The sequence below is a fragment of the Phyllopteryx taeniolatus genome, chromosome 17 (assembly GCF_024500385.1).
Source record: "Phyllopteryx taeniolatus isolate TA_2022b chromosome 17, UOR_Ptae_1.2, whole genome shotgun sequence".
Classification (NCBI taxonomy): Eukaryota; Metazoa; Chordata; class Actinopteri; order Syngnathiformes; family Syngnathidae; genus Phyllopteryx; species Phyllopteryx taeniolatus.
The window spans coordinates 7,214,257-7,232,031 of NC_084518.1; the positions used below are offsets into that span (position 1 = coordinate 7,214,257).

Sequence of the window (17,775 nt, forward strand, 5' to 3'; positions counted from 1 at the left end):
CATCCATTTTCTGAACCGCTTCTCCTCACTAGTGTCGCGGGCTGCTAGAGCCTATCCAAGCAATCTTTGGGCGGGAGGCGGGGTACACCCTGAACTGGTCGCCAGCCAATAGTAGGGCACACATAAACAAACAACCATTCGCACACATTCACACCTACGGGCAATTTAGAGTCTTCAATCAACCTACCATCCATGTGTTTGGGATGTGGGAGGAAACCGGAGTGCCCGGAGAAAACCCACCCAGGCACGGGGAGAACATGCAAACTCCACACAGGCAGTGGTGGGATTTGAACCCCGGTCCCCAGAACTGTGAGGCAGATGGGCTAACCAGTCGTCTACTGTGCTGGTTAGCCAAAAAATAAGAGTACAATTAAAACAGTGTACAGTGCAAGAAATATTTACAAGTGGAAATGCTCTTAAAAGCATGAGAAAAAGGAAGAGTTTTTAACCTGGACTTAAAAACATTCAGACTTGGGGTTGAGGTCAGTTCTGTTGGCAACTTATTCCATTTGTGTGCAGCATAATAGCTAAATGGTGCTTCATCATATTTGCTTTGGACTCTGTGCTCCACTATTTGACCTGAGTCTGTTGATCACAGAGCCGTACTAGGTTTATATTCCATTTGCATTTCTTTCATGTATTCAGGACCTCAACCAGTTAGTGATTTATAGACCAGTAGCAGAACTTTAAAATCTATTCTAAAGCTGACTGGGAGCCAGTGAAAAGACTTTAGAATTCGACTATTATGCTCTGACTTCTTTGTTCTGGTCAGAACCTGAGCTGCAGCATTCTGAATGAGCTGCAGCTGTTAAAAATGCTCTTTTGGTGGAGTCCAGTCAGAAGACCATTACAATAGTAATGGTAAAAAAAGTAAAAAAAAAGTTAAATAAAAATCTACTTGAGATAAAAGCATGGATGAGCTTCTCCTGGTCTGCTTGGCACATGCAAGCCTTCACTCTGGATATGTTCTTCAAAGGGTAGAAGGCAGTTTTAGTAATTTATTTGATATGACTGTTGAAAGTCAGGTCGGAATCTATCAGTACACCAAGGTTTCGGACTTTGTCTTTGGTTTTTAAAGAGAGTGACTCCAAGTATTTACTAACAGTAATCCTCTTTCCTTTATTGCCAAAAACAATTATCTCAGTTTTGTTTTGGTTTAATTGAAGAAAATGTTGGCTCATCCAGTTATTTACTCTATCTGTTTTAGACAGTGATACAACACCCCAATTGGACTAGACACTGCTAGATATAACTGTGTGTCATCTGCATAGCTATGATAGTCATAATTAAAGTTCTGAAGAATTTGACCCAAGGGTAGCATATACAGGCTGAACAGGAGGGGTCCAAGAACTGACCCTTGAGGGACCCCATAGGTCATTGCCATTTGATGATATTGAACACTTCCAATCGTTATAAAATAACTCATTTCCTCCAGGTAGGACCAGAACCATTTAAGGACTGTTCCATTTAGTCCTACCCACGTTTCCAACCTGTTCAGCAGTATATTATGATCTACCGTATCAAAAGCTGCACTGAGATCTAACAAGACCAGAATTGACACCTTTGCCGAGTCAGTATTCAACCTTATATCATTTATCACTTTGATAAGAGCAGATTCTGTACTGTGATGAGTTCAGAAACCTGATTGAAATTTGTCAAAAAGTCCATTTAAGTTCAAGAAATTGCTGAGTTCATTAAAACAACTTTCTAAACAATCTTGGCTATGAAAGCAAGATTTGAGATGAGTCTATAGCTTGCTAACGTGGAAACGTCCAGCGTTCTATTTTGTAGAAGAGGCTTAATGGCAGCTATTTTAAGAGCTTTAGGAAACTCGCCTGACTGAAATGAGCAATTGATTATTTTCTCCAAATCGGCGAGCACAGACTTCGCAATAGCTTTGAAAATGTCTGATGGTATTGAGTCAAGACAGCTCGTTGATGATTTCAGCTGCTGAACTGTTTTCTATACAGTACTCTCATTTATGTACCTTTTCTTAATAAACATAGAGGTTGGCTGTAATTAAAAAATACACAAAAATGGTCAGAAATAGCCAAATCCTTTAAGTCAACTAATAGAATTTCAACATCCTTAGAGATGACCAGGTCTAAGATGTGACGTTGAGTGTGGGTTGGACTCTTAATATGTTGAGAAACGTCAAATGTGTCCAGTATAGATTCTTTAGATTTTTTTCCCCATGTTATTGTCAACATGAATGTTAAAGTCTCCCGTTATGACAAAATACAAATAACTGACAGCAGTTCTGAAAATTAATTTACTATTGTATCTTGCAGGTCTATAAATTATTAAAACAATAACCTTTAACAAAAAAACTGAGATATTCAAAAGAGCCCCCTCCTTGAGCCGTCAGCTTATCGTGGTGGAGGGGTTTGTGTATCCCAATGATCCTAGGCGCTAAGTTGTCTGGGGCCCCTGGCAGGGTCACCCGTAACAAACAGGTCCTAGGTGAGGGACCAGACAAAGCACGGCTCCAAAGACCCCTATGACGACAAAAATTGTTGGATTGCGTTTTCCCTTGCCCGGATGCGGGTCACTGGGGCACCCCTCTGGAGCCAGGCCTGGAGGTGGGGCTCGAAGGCGTGCGTCTGGTGGCCAGGCCCGCACCCATGGGGCCCGGCCGGGCACAGCCCGAAAGGGTAACGTGGGTTCCCCTTCCCATGGGCCCACCACCTGTGGGAGGGGGCTATAGGGGTCAGGTGCTTTGTGAGCTGAGCGGTGACCGAAGGCAGTGACCTTGGCGATCCGATCCCCGGCTACAGAAGATGGCTCTAGGGACGTGGACCGTCACCTTTCTGGGAGGGAAGGAGCCCGAGCTGGTGTGCACACACAACTTGGGCTCTGGTACCAGTCCACAAGAGTGGTTGGACTCTCTTCCACTCTGGAGTTGCCCACAGTGAGAGGCGCTGAGCAGGTGTGGGTATACTTATTGCCCCGTACATTGAGGTTCACCCCGGTGGACGAGAGGGTAGCCTCCCTCCGCCTTCGGGTGGAGCCCATCCTAGCTATCTTCGGGCGAGAGGCAGCCAATCACAGGGCACATATAAACAAACAATCATTTGCACTCACATTCACATGTACGACCAATTTAGAGTCTTCAATTAACCTACCATGCATGTTTTTGGGATGTGGGAGGAAACCGGAGTACCTGGAGAAAACGCACGCAGGCACGAATAGAACATGAAAACTCCACACAGGCGAGACCGGATTTGAACCTGGGTCCTCAGAACTGTGAGGCAGATGTGCTAACCAGTTGTCCACCGTGCCGCCTAGTATACAGTAAACCAACAAAAAAACTACTCACATTAACACAAGCATGAACGAGTACCCTACTAATTCCTTTAACGTCAAGAACCATAAATCTAGTCCATTTATACTATGTCCTAATTTTTTGTGTTTTTCTCTCTTGTGGGGCATTTCATAAACTGTTTGTAATTCGGTAGTCCATTGCTTAGATTCCATCCATCCATTTTCTGAGCCGCTTCTCCTCACTAGGGTCGCGGACGTGCTGGAGCCTATCCCAGCTGTCATCGGGCAGGAGGCGGGGTACACCCTGAACTGGTTGCCAGCCAATCGCAGGGCACATAGAAACAAACAACCATTCGCACTCACAGTCATGCCTACGGGCAATTTAGAGTCTCCAATTAATGCATGTTTTTGGGATGTGGGAGGAAACCGGAGTGCCCGGAGAAAACCCATGCAGGCACGGGGAGAACATGCAAACTCCACACAGGTGGGGACGGGGATTGAACCCCACACCTCAGAACCGTGAGGCTGACGCTCTAACCAGTCGGTCACCGTGCCGCCCTTGCTTAGATTCGCTCTGTTAAAGTTGTCGAGTACAATAAACAAAGGTTTGGGAAGGTCAAGTTCCACATTCAAAATATGCTCCGCTGGCGCGTGCTGAGCCTCATGCATGTCCACGTGATGTAAACACCGGCCACTAGTCGCTAGGGGAGTAGAGTAGCTTGCAGTTTATGAAAATATATTCCAGAGCAGGAGAGCGGTGTTGAGAAATCACAGTCACATCTGTGGACCAGTCGTTGTTGGTGTAAAAACAGAAAATGCCACCTTTGCTCTTGTTTAGTTGTTTAGTGTTACAATCCGCACGGAGCAGTTGGAATCCTGGGTCTGCTCACGAAGTCAAGTCTCCATGACGCACAAAAGACAAAAGGAGGAAAGGTCCTTGTTTCTCCTCATCAATCGTGTCAGCTCGTCCATCTTATTGCTAAGTGAGCATGTGTTGGAGAGAAAAATTCCAGGAAGGGGTGTTTGTGTACCACGTTTGCGAAGTTGTACGAGTATGCCATCTCGCTTTCTTCTTCTACCACTCTTCTGGACAAAAAATGCACCAGATCCAAAGCAGGTGCTAAGCAATTGGCAGTAGGTCCGTAGGAGCTGTATTCCTCGTTACGGAGGTCTTCTCGAGTTTAAGAGCATGCAGACACACGATTAAACAGGATGCACCATGGGACCAGGGCACTCGTATATGGCGCCATCTTGGATGTAATTATGTTCTTGGTGGCAATGGCAATCACATTTCAGGCCACAGTGGACAAAATGAACAATACAATGTACACAATATGGGGTGGTTGGATGGGCAAACTTGACAGGCTGTGATTGCAGGGGATGCCTGGCTAGATTTGTAAACTGTCAAAAAAAATTACCATGGCAGTTGGGCTGCAAATGAGATACTGAGTCAGCTATAGTTACAGTACATGGGGTGAACATAACAGACAACAATATGTAATAGGGAGTAACAAAACTTGGATGAGGAAGCATATGTGTGAAAGGTCTGAATACCTGTTGGCAATGGTATAAGTAATAGCTGATCACCTGGTGATGGCTAGCTGCTTAATGTAAGGTACAGTAACTGCCGAACAAAAGATAGTCGTTTGAAATGAATGTACATGTATTTTTAAAAAAATAGTATGCATCACTGAGTCACAAATGTTACAAAATGGCTAATAGGAAATTAGTCATTGGTATATTTACCTGCTGCTAAGCGGCAACACCAGCATACTCACTCTTGCGGTGCATTTTTTGAGTTTTCTAATCATTTAGAAGCATGATGTTGCCACCATCATCCCCGGACCTCAAACCTATTATGAACCGGTGCGGCATTGTTAAAAGGAAGATGAGGGTGGAAGGTTGTATATCCAAAATAGTCTGGTCAAAATAGCATCTGTTTTTCAAAATAAATTGTGAATTGCTAATCACATTAGCATAAAAGCAAAATATACTGAAATTGTTGCCAAAATTTTTAATTGTAGTAAATATTTAGAAAAATGAAAAAAAACCCCAGTATATATTTCCTAAGTTTGAACACAGTATGTAACGCATCTGCATCATTATTAATTGTGTTTCTTGTTCATGTAAGATAATTTAGGAAAGGAGAGTTAATTGAGGAGACTACTAATATGTTGCAAACACTGAAATCGGGTCAGCAAATAACAATCAAATGCACTGCTCTCATTTAAAATGAAAAGGTTACCAACTAGTCTTTTTTCTGCATGGTCATCAGTTACACTCTTTGTTTGTGAATGAAGACCATAAATATTCAAATACAATATGTATTTATATATAAAAGCCACACCTGATTTCTACTCTTAAACATATCTATATTTATTTCAATTTCTGATCCCATTGTGACAGTATCATCAGAATCAAAATCAGAATCAGAATCATCTTTATTTGCCAAGTATGTCCAAAAAACACACAAGGAATTTGTCTCCGGTAGTTGGAGCCGCTCTAGTACGACAACTGACAGTCAATTGACAGAGAACACTTTTGAGACAAAGACAGTGACAAAAAAAAACATTCACTGAGCAGTAAAGGGTTGCTAGTTATCTGGTAATCTGGTAATGCCGGTACATTTATTCATTTATTTTTTTATTTTTACAATTGTGCAAAAAGATGCAGAGTCCTCTAGCACTTAGAGCAGTGCTAATGTTGCAATAGTCCGGTGCAATGACCATTGTGCAAAGGGCGCCGAGACTTCAAGGAGTGTATGCGGTTTAAAGTGACGAGTAGTGCGATAATCTGGGACAATGTTGGTTGTGCAAATATTGCGGAAACTCCTCAATCACTGTGCAAATGGAGCAGATGCTACTCTGGCATGAGTGGCCAGTATTGGTCAACAACTGATATGCAAATAGTGCAGCGTGGCGAGACAACAACAGTGAGTGCACGAGTAATGTACAACGAACTCAAGTCAAAAAATTGCCAGCATGTTGTAATGGAATTGTATGTTAGGTGTTTAAGAAGTTGATTGCAAGAGGGAAGAAGCTGTTGGAACGTCTGCTAGTTCTAGTTTGCATTGATCGGTAGCGCCTACCTGAGGGAAGGAGCTGGAAGAGCTGGTGACCGGGATGCGGAGGGTCCGAGAGGATTTTGCACGCTCTTGTCTTAGTTCTGGCAGCGTGCAAGTCCTCAAGGGTGGGTAGGGGTGGTACCGACAATCCTTTCAGCAGTTTTGATTGTCCTTTGCAGTCGGAGTTTGTTCTTTTTTGTAGCAGCACCAAACCAGACTGTGATGGAAGAACACAGGACTGATTCGATGACCGCTGTGTAGAACTGCCTCAGCAGCTACTTTGGCAGGCCGTGCTTTCTCAGAAGCCGCAGGAAGTACATCCTCTGCTGGGCCTTTTTGAGGATGGAGTTGATGTTGGTCGCCCACTTCAGGTCCTGAGAGACTGTAATTCCCAGGAACTTGAAGGTCTCGACTGTTGACACAAGGCAGCTGGACAACGTGAGGGGCAGCTGTGGCGAAGAATGCCTCCTGAAGTCCACGATCATCTCTGCTGTCTTGAGAGTGTTCAGCTCCAGGTTGTGTCGGCCGCACCACAGCACCAGCCGCTCCACTTCCTGTCGATATGCAGACTCGTCACCGTCCTTGATGAGGCCAATGACAGTGGTGTCATCTGCAAATTTCAGGAGTTTGACAGTCGGGTGCGCTGAGGTGCAGTCATTCGTGTAGAGAGAGAAGAGCAGCGGAGAGAGGACACAACCTTGGGGCGCCCCATTGCTGATGCTGCGTGTGGATGAGGTGGCCTCCCCCTGCCTGACCTGCTGTGCCCTGCCCGTCAGAAAGCTGTAAATCCACTGGCAGATGGCAGGTGAGACGCTGAGCTGGAGAAGCTTGGATGAAAGGAGTTCAGGGATGATGTTGAACGCTGAGCTGAAGTCCACGAACAGGATCCTCCCGTAGGTCCCTGCACTGTCGAGGTGTTCTAGGATGAAGTGCAGTCCCATGTTGACTGCATCATCCGCAGACCTGTTCGCTCGGTAGGCAAACTGCAGTGGGTCCAGCAGGGGACCTGTGCCGCTTTGAGGTGGTCCAGCACGAGACGTTCAAAGGACTTCATGACCACAGATGTCAAGCCGACAGGCCTGTAGTCATTTAGACCAGAGATTGCAGGTTTCTTGGGGATTGGAATGATGGTGGAGCGTTTGAAACAGGATGGTACTTCGCACAGTTCCAGAGATCTATTGAAGATCTGAGTGAAGACTGGCGCGAGCTGGTCCTTGCAGACTTTGAGGCAGGATGGGGACACATGGTCCGGGCCTGCCGCTTTTTTAATCTTTTGTTATTTGAAGATGCGTCTCACATCCTGTTCATGGATGGTTAACGCAGAACTCAGAGGTGTGATTGTGGTCGGGGGTGTGGCCGGATGGGTGTGGGGTGTGAAAGTGTCCTTTTCAAATCTGCAGTAGAAGGTATACAAGTCGTTGGTGAGTCCGGGTGTTTTTTTTCAATGTCGTTGACTTGTTCGGGGAGCGTTAGCAGTGCGTCGTTCGTGTTAGCTTGAGGCGGGATGTACACGCCAGCCAGGATGAATGATGCAAACTCACGCGGCGAGTAGAATGGCTTACAGTTCAAAAACAGCGACTCCAAATGCGGGCTGCACTGTTTGTTGAGCTCCGTGACGTCCATACACCATTTTTCGTTGAAGCATATCGCGCCGCCCTTTGTTTTCCCCGATGATTCCATGTTGCGGTCTGCTCGATGAATATGGAAGCCAGGAAGCATGACGGCGCCATCGGTTACAGCGTCGCAAAGCCAAGTCTCTGTAAAGCACATGGCGGCGGAACATCCCAAGTCTTTCCTGGTCTTTAACAGAAGATGAAGCTCGTCCATTTTGGTGGGTAGGGAGCGTACATTCGCAAGGTGGATCGACAGGAACGCCAATCTGTGTCCTCTCTTGCGGAGTTTCACCTGGATGCTGGCTCGAATCCCTCTGTGGCGCCGCTTCCGCCTCCATTCGCCGAAAACTGCGGACGCCGCCCCGGTAAGTAAAAAACTGAGCGGATTTGCGAAAGTTGGTGATAGAAAGTCCGGAGTAGCCTCCTTGATGGTTAGCAAGTCTCCCCTTGTGTAAGTGATTCGTGTAATGTCTCCAAAGACGAATGAAAAACACAAAAACAATACTAGAGAGCGCGTTACCGAGGCGACCACACTGGTAGGCGCCATCTTGGTTGAGTTTAACTATTGGGTGTTGCCTCTCTCACTTTCTTTCTCCCCAGACATCCGTTGTTTCCCCTGCTGGCATTGTTGTTTGAGAAATGTGAGCAGGCTACACAGGGATCTGAGTGCATCACATCCGCCAGCTTTGATGTCGACATTGAAAACTTTGTTCACCAGCAGGAGCGGGATCATAAGCCTTTCTTCAGTGAAGATCCAGAGTTGGACAACTTGGTGAGTTAACTTGTGTCACAAATACAGTAAGTGATCACAATTAATAATAGAGCATTGACATTAGATTGTCTGGTTCATAAGAGTTGTGGTTCAGCTGGGCTGCACACAGTATGAGTATTAATATATGCAGATATATAGCTGGGATAGGCTTCAGCACTCCCGCGACCCTTGTGAGGATAAGCGGCTCGGTAAATGGGTGGATGGATGGATATTGTTTTTGCCTGAGAAGACCCCTGTTTAATATAGTGGCTAGGACCTTTGTGTGTGCAATTTGCATGTTCTCCTTTTGCTTGCATCCACCCACATTCACAACCTATGTAGTCAATCTATTTTTAGAATTGGAACTGTACAATACATGACGTCACCATATAACATGAGCCATCAGTGTCCCTCTGTAGTCCTGGCTTTTTAATTTTACAGTGATACCTGATTTCTATATATTCTAAAATATTTTGTTATATCTTTTCAAGGAACAGCACTGAAAAAAATGACACTTTACTACAATATTAGGTATTCGGTGTACAGCTTGATTATTGAAAATAAGAGCACCCTTAAGTGAAAATGTCCAAGTTGTGCCCAAATTGTCAGTATGTTGTAAGGCTGCACGATATTGGGGGGGAAATGACATTGCGATGAATATGCATTGGAAGAACAGTTAGAAAGGTGGAAGCATGCACTGGAAATGAGAGGAAGGAAGATTAGCCGAAGGCAGACAGAATATATGCGCATGAATGAGAGAGGTCGAGGGTGAAGAGTGAGGCTACAGGGAGAAGAGATAGCGAGGGCGGGGGACTTTAAATAGTTGGAGTCCACAGTCCAAAGCAATGGTGAGTGTGGTAAGGAAGTCAAGAAAAGGGTCCAAGCAGGTTGGAATGTATGGAGCAACATGTCAGGTGTGCTATGTGAGACAAGAGTCTCTGCTAGGATGAAGGGCAAAGTTTATAAAACGGTGATGAGGCCAGCCATGATGCACGGATTAGACAGTGACACTGAAGAGACAACAGGAAACAGAACTGGAGGTGGCGGAAATGAAGATGTTGAGGTTCTCTCTCGCAGTAACCAGGTTGGACAGGAATAGAAATGAGAAATTCAGAGGGACAGCGAAGGTTAGATGTTTTGGAAACAAAGTTAGAGAGAGCAGACTTTGATGGTTTGGACACGTCCAGAGGAGAGATAATGAGTATATCGGTAGATAGGCTTACATGGAAAATGATGACACGCTGTGGCAACCCTCTAACGAGAGAAACCGAAAGGAAAAAAAGACAAATTTATTTTTTGATATGAAAAAAATAAAGGAAAACACATTTCTATTTCCCTCTCTAATGTATTGTTTTGATAGTTTATAATAGCTTCAGTAGAAAAGAAAATATGCTCAGTTGAGCACATACTGTATGTATACTGAGGTCTACCTGTATTTAAATATATTGTAGTATTGAGCAGGTTAATAGACCTTTTGTTTTTCATCAATCTGTTATTTTACATATACAGTACATACATTTTAACATAATATGCATTTTCCCTTGGCCGGACGCGGGTCACCGGGACCCCCCTCTGGAACCAGGCCTGGAGGTGGGGCTCGAAGGCGGCCTGCACCCATGGGGCCCAGCCAGGCACAGCCTGAAAGGGTAACGTGGGTCCCCCTTCCTTTTTTTTGTTTTTGGATTTTTTTTCTTTTTTTTTGTCCTTTTCGGCTGTTAGGTCAAGCAGAATGGAAAATCTGTATCCTTTTTATGCCGGAACAGTTTTACTGTGTCACAGTGGAGTTTTTTTAGCTTCCCTCCCCTTCCCATGGGCCCACCACATTTGGGAGGGGCCATAGGGGTCGGGCCTGTCCGAACTCGTCCCACACAGAATTTTTGCCTCAGCAACCACCAAAGCTGCGCTCTGCTTTGCCTGCTGGTACCCGTCCACTGCCTCCAGACTCCCACAGGCCAAAAAGGCCTGATAGGACTTCTTCCGCTTGATCCCTCACTGTCGGTGTCCACCAACGGGTTCGGGGATTGCCTCAACAACAGGCACCGATCACCTTATGACCACACCTTTGGTCGGCCACCTCAACAATGGAGGCACGGAACATGGTCCACTCAGACTCATTGTCCCCCACATCCTCCAGGATGTGGTTGAACTTTTGCCATGTGTGCAAGTTGAAATTCCTGTTGACAGGGGGACTCTGCCACATGTTCCCAACAGACCCTCACAATACTTTTGTACTGACATCTTCCCCCACCATCGAAGCAACACACTACAAGGTGGTGATCAGTTGAAACCGCCACCCCTCTTCCCCCGAGTGCCCAAGACATGCAAGTCAGATGACATGACCACAAAGTCGATCATCCAACTGTGGCCTAGGGTCTCCTGGGGCCAAGGGAACATGTTGACACTCTTATGTCTGAACATGGTGTTCATTATGGACAATCCGTGATGAGCACAGCAATCCAATAGCAGAACACAACTTGGGTTCTGATTGGGGGGGCGTGGCCTGGCCACTGGGGTTGAACCCCAATGTACAGGCACCGAGCCGGGGAGCACTAAGAATGCCCTTACCTGCTTGGCACCTCTCACTGGGGGCGATTCCCAAGTGGAAGAGAATCCAACACCTCTCAGGAGGACTGGTTCTCGAGCCCAAGCGAGATCAAACTGTTTGTTTGTTTATTTGTTTGTTTCTTTGTCGAGGCGACTAGCTCTTTCTCCTTCCCAGCCAGAGAGGTAACATTCCATGAAACTTGAGCCATCTTCTGTGGCTGGGGATCAGATTGCCAAGGTCACGACCTTTGCACCTGACCCCCTTGGCCCCTCCCACAGTTGGTGAACCCCCGGGAAGGGGGACCCACGTTACCCTTTTGGGCTGTGCCCGGCCAGGTCCCATGTGTATAGGCCTAACCACCAGGCTCACCATCAAGCCCCACCTCTGGGCCTGTCTCCAGAGGAGGGCCCCGATGACCCCCATCCAGGCGAGGAAAAATGGCCATTAATTTTATTTGTCATGGGGGTCATTTGAGCCATTATTTGCCTCACTTGTTTGCCGTGGGTGACCCTGCCAGGGGCATAAATCCCCAGACATTTTAGCTCCTAGGATTATTGGGACACACAACTCCTCATCCTCTCTTCGTGATAACATCCATCTATCTATCCATCCATCCATTTTCTGTACCGCTTATCCTCACTAGGGTCGCGGGCGTGCTGGAGCCTATCCCATCTATCTTCGGGCGAGAGGCGGGGTACACCCGGAACTGGTAGCCAGCCAATCTCAGGGCATATAGAAACAAACAACCATTCGCACTCACATTCACACCACACACAATTTAGATGAATTAACCTGCCATGCATGTTTTTAGGATGTGAGAGGAACCCGGAGTATCCAGAGAAAACCCATGCAGGCACGGGGAGAACATGCAAACTCAGGTGGGGCTGGGATTTGAACCCCGGTCCACAGAACTGTGAGGCAGATGTGCTAACCAGTCGCCCACCGTGCCTTTGTGATAACAATACATATTTGCTGCCATGGAGGCAATGATTAGTGAGTTGCTGTGTTGACTCCAGACATGAAGCAAACATTCATCTTGGCGGCTCAGCATCATATTAGCATTAGCTGTAGCTCGTAAGTAGCTGGGGTGGCGCAAAATAACATGCAACAAGTATTCCCCTTAGTAGATGAACAGTGGTTGGGCGACTGAACGCTGGCTGCAGTTTTCACGTGCATCATAACAACATCTAGGGAGAAGTGACAGAAGTATTTCGGTCGGAAAACGATAATGCACTTTTGAACCATTTCGGCCGCAACATTTCAGTGGTCAAGATTTCAATGAATCACGAATTAAAACCTTTTCTTTCAGTTAATTATTTGGAATACTTCTCAGTCCATACTGAAGCCTACCGAGGATCGGGACACAGGCTATGCAGTGTAGAAAATGGATGGATTCACATTAAACATAGACCTAAACTGTATAATTACCGTGCTCAACATAAATGTATACATCCATCCATTTTCTGTACCACTTTATCCTCAAGGGTCGCAAGCGTGCTGGAGCCTATCCCAGCTATCTTCGGGCGAGAGGCGGGGTACACCCTGAACTGGACGCCAGCCAATCGCAGGGCATAAATGAGTACACCCCTATGAAAATTAAGCTTTTATCAATTTATCAGTGGACACAATTTTCAGAATTGGATGATGATTATACTTTTGTGGTTGAATTGATTTGAATTAGGTCTTTGAATTGGGTTTTTATCTTCCTTGAAACGAAGAAGGATATTTTGCCTTAATGATAGGACAGCAGGCCGATGAGGGCTGAACAGTCAATTAACCCTGCATCTGTGTGTTTTATGAGGCACAAGGCTGCAGTGATCCCTCCCAGGGGCCACTCATTTTTCCTCCCAGTGGTAATGTCATATCGGGCCTGACTGGTTGCAATGGAAGCAAAAGTTACTGGTCCCATTATTAAGCTCACTGCGTTTAATTAGCTGATTTTTCTCCCCCTTGGGCAAGCACTTTTCTGTCCATTAAGTTGACCTTAAGTTGCAATTTTGAAGGTGTTCATTGTAGTGTATGACAAAGTGAAGAATATTAATGTCATTGATGCTTCGACAACTGCTGATGAGAAGAAATGAAAAAAAATATTTGCTTGAGAACGGAAAATATGTTTGAAATAAAAAAGTGGTTAATGCGTCTGCATGCGACTCATCTTATATCCCCAAAAGATACTTCTTTGGTTTACGAAAAAATAAAAGAAGCTCATCGTTGTGAATGTGTGTGTGAATGTTTTATTGTTTTTGTCTATTTGTGCCCTGCGATTGACAGGGAACCCATTCAGGGACACGACTCTAATGAGGACAAGCGATTTAATAAATGGATTGATGGATGGCTCAGTCACTGATGGTGTAGTGGTGCATTCGCCTGACTTTGGTGCAGGCAGCGTGGGTTCAGTTCCTACTCAGTGACGGTGTGAATGTGAGTGCGAGTGGTTGTCTATGTCTATACTGTATGTACCCTGTGGCTGACTGGCGACCAGTTCACGGTGTAATTTGCCTTTCGCCCGAAATCAGATAGGATAGGTTTCCAGCACCCCGCGACCCTGAACAGGATAGTCAGTATTGAGAATGGATGGATAGATGGATGACTCAGTGCAATTTTTCAACATTTTGTTGTGAAAATATTTTAAACCTGAAATAGTTTGTATTACTTTCTTAGTGTTGATTGGACAAAGACACAATGACTAGTGAATGGACATTAACAATATACACAATATAATTTAGATACTTTTAGGTCCATTACCAAAATGACATGGTATTTTAAATAAACACTGGCTCTTGTCTTGCTTTATCGAAATTCCATTTCTATGTTGTGCTTTTTTGAATACTAAACAGATTACTACTACTGTTGATATTCATTTAAGTTATAATACTATTTTGTAGCCTGCTCTCATTGAGCTGCAAATTTTTTTTCTTGATTGTTGCCATAAAGATATAAAATTTTAACCCATAAAAACTAGCTATTTAAAACTAAAATTGATTATCATTCGTCAATGCTTCCCCTACATTTGTTAAGTGTTATGACTTCTCTGTGTTAAATAAATTGAAAGTAGTATCTTAATCTTCATATCTTGACAGGCTAAGATTGAAGACAAAAAATGTGAATGCTCAACAGTGACAAAAAGTCTCGGTAATATAATTCTGTGTTTTGAAATATTGATTGATAACATACACTAATATATAAAACCCCGAGGTATGCAATCCAGGAGTGTGACAAGTGGATGTTTACAAAAGTTGTAGTTTGATTGTGATCATTTGCCTTTGTTATCTTTAGATGGTTAAAGCTATTCAAGTGTTGCGGATCCACTTATTGGAGCTTGAGAAGGTCAATGAACTATGTAAGGATTTCTGCAACCGATACATCACCTGCCTCAAAACCAAAATGCACAGTGACAACCTTCTCCGTAACGACCTGGGGGGACCCTATTCTCCTACGCACACTAATCTCAGCATGCAGCAGGTCAGTTTTTAGAGTTTGCATATATTTTCCCCCTCGATTCACCATATCTCATATCACTATGATTATGACCACTGCTAGATTTTGTTATTTTTCTTTCCTCGTGGTGTTGTGTTTCTGTATGATCCGCAGGAATTAAATCAGACGTCCTCTTCTCCGTCCATGACCTCCGTGTCCAACCCCGTCAACCCGCCAGGGATCATGGCACCCAGTGGGGGTTTGCAACAGGGCAATGTTTCTCTCACGACCATAAACTCTCAAGTGGTATCGGGTAAGAATTTTCACATCCACAAATTAATTAGATTAGTGTTGCACGGCAGATAATATATACAATATATACGGTAATACTTCATCGTCAGTGAGATAAAACTTCCTAAGGGATTTTTTTTGCTGCCATATCACTATCATCATATTAAATTGGCTTTTGTCCATTTTAAGGCTTTATCATGTATGTATCTCATCCGGCTATAACTTCCCAATGTTACTTTTACACAGTATCATTACATTTGATCGTCCAAGTTTATTTTTCAGATTTTGGATGATAAACATAGATCAGCAAATGTTAATTTGATATGCATTGTAAATAAATACTAGTTGCAATACATAATTAGCTTATACTGTAGGTTCAACCACATGTTCACACATTGGTAGGTTTCTGTGCATGAGGCTTAGTAAGAGTGGTAATTATCCTTCACAGGGTTCATGGCTGAGAGACCCTTATAATGTCAAGCGTGTACAGTGAAATGTTAATCCTGCCCTCTGGAAATCTCTTTTAACCTCAAATAAATCAATGTGTCAGTTTTTGATCGCTAGACATTGAAGAGCTCAAAGAGACTCTGGTAAGTGTCTTGATCAAGGCTAATTAGTCCAGTGGCAAAAGCACTCTTTTTTTCACAACCTAAATTCAGGTTAAATTAAATAAAGCAGTTACCACTATTCCTCTTGGTTCTCATGCTTGTATTTACTTTTGTATGAGTAATTTTCATATAATTTGATCAATAACAGTAAAGACACTTGTTAAAAAACTATAATGGTATTTAACTTTTTTTCAGCCACCTTGGTTTCCCACGCTAAACAGCCACGCTTTAAGTCCTATTTTCAAAAGGTTGTTGATGATTCATAGTAAATGCAGTCCTTATTGAGAGAGCAAACGGTGGTAGCCTGTTGAAGTACACTTCTTTTTGTGATGGTAAATACAAAACTGCATAACGGTAAAGACATAAACAGCTTCATAAAAATTGTGTGTGGTGCACAATTACAACTTCAAACTCTATGGATACAAGTGCATAAATGATCCCAACTGCTCATTAAACCCATTACATGCTTGTCTTTATACAATCGTAATAACGGTAAAGCCATGGAATACTTGCGACACTTTCACAAATTCATACATATTTATATTTCAGAACTATCCATCCATCCATCCATTTTCTGATCCGCTTGTCCTCACTCGGGTCGCGGGGGTGCTGGAGCCTATCCCACTTATCATCGGGCAGGAGGCAGGGTACACCCTGAACTGGTTGCCAGCCAATCGCAGGGCACATACAAACAAACAACCATTCGCACTCACATTCACACTTACGGGCAATTTAGAGTCTCCAATTCATACATGTTTTTGGGATGTGGGAGGAAACCGGAGTGCCCGGAGAAAACCCACGCAGTCACGGGGAGAACATGCAAACTCCACACAGGCGGGGCCGGGGATTGAACCCCGGTCCTCAGAACTGTGAGGCTGATGCTCTAACCAGTCGGCTACCGTGCCGCCATATTTCTTTTTCATAGATACAATTCTGACTTTTTGGTGGATAAAAACTGCCAATAATTCAAATACTCCTATCAGTAAAAGTAATTGATTTTCCAAAGAAAATTCAGTGGGCCATGTCTTTACCGTTATTGAGCAAATGATATGAAAATGACCCATATACTGCTATGTGCTAAGACTCTACCAGCGGTGCGGGACACAGCTGTGTCAGTCTGCTGAAACTACTGGATTCTCATGACAGTAATTTATCATCTCAGGTGGGACCCTGTATCAGCCGGTTGCCATGGTGACATCGCAAGGACAAGTGTTAACGCAGGCACTGCCACCGGGAACCATTCAGATCCAGAACTCACAGGTAAAAGCAGCACAACTGTTGGTTCTTTGGTCAACACATTTATCCCCCGATACACACTTCCTCAATCCCCTGCTGACATACAAAAGAAAAATACAATTTTCATGAATGACTATGCAATGCTATGCTATGGTGATTAGCAGTAACATAACTATGGTGCAACTAATTGTAGTATTGCTACTACAAAAATGATTAAAAATAAATGTTAGTATTCTGCTATTAAAATAATTATAGCAGGTATATGTGTTGACTACACCTTTGGAACACCTTCTACAACGGAAAGAGAAATATGAAAGTAACAGGTTAGTAACATATGTATATCAAGAGAGATAATAGAATAGTGCACATAACGATAGCTATACAAATAGCAATTACTAAGATATTGTTACCAATTGAGGGATGCTATCAACAGCACTTTCTCTAACTATTTACTCCTACTACTAAAATAATTAATGTGGTATCAGTATTATCTGTGGCATTGGATGTGGCAGCACCTGAGAGAGAGAGAGAGAGATTGCTATGTACTATGGACACCTTATGAGAATGAACAGGTAGTTATTAAATAAATAAGAGAAAGAGTCTTTCTGTGTTTAATTTGCATGTACTCAGGTGTGAATATGAGTGTGTCTGTCGGCGATATACTGGAGACTGGTCCAGGGCGTACACCACCTTCTGTCCAAAACCAGCCAAGATAGGCTCCAACTCACCTATGACCCTGAATAGAATAGGTCGTAGAAAATGGATGGCTGGAATGAAATGATATCTTTGTTGGTTTTTTTTGTTAAGATGTTGACCCACAGAATCCACAACAAACCAGCATAACCCCACATGGATGCCCAATAGTTTTCTGTAAAGAAAAGATGCAAATTCACTGACATGTAAACAGTGGCATCCAAAGGTATCGAGATGCAAGTGGCTAACAACACTTTGGAAACCAGTCGTCGACGCTGACGGGGGGTGTTAGG

The 17,775-nt window shown here is 44.0% G+C and overlaps 1 protein-coding gene across 4 annotated transcripts in view; it reads left to right on the forward strand.

Moving 5' to 3' along the window:
• Window positions 1-17,775, forward strand: part of pknox2 (pbx/knotted 1 homeobox 2) — a 216,881-nt gene that overhangs the window by 191,910 nt on the left and 7,196 nt on the right. For all 4 annotated transcript variants that reach the window (XM_061751965.1, XM_061751967.1, XM_061751968.1 and 1 more), the window contains 4 exons: window positions 8,542-8,713; window positions 14,514-14,699; window positions 14,829-14,967; window positions 16,716-16,813. In XM_061751965.1, coding sequence (XP_061607949.1) covers window positions 8,542-8,713; window positions 14,514-14,699; window positions 14,829-14,967; window positions 16,716-16,813 — 595 coding nt within the window. The remainder of the gene's footprint in view (window positions 1-8,541; window positions 8,714-14,513; window positions 14,700-14,828; window positions 14,968-16,715; window positions 16,814-17,775) is intronic.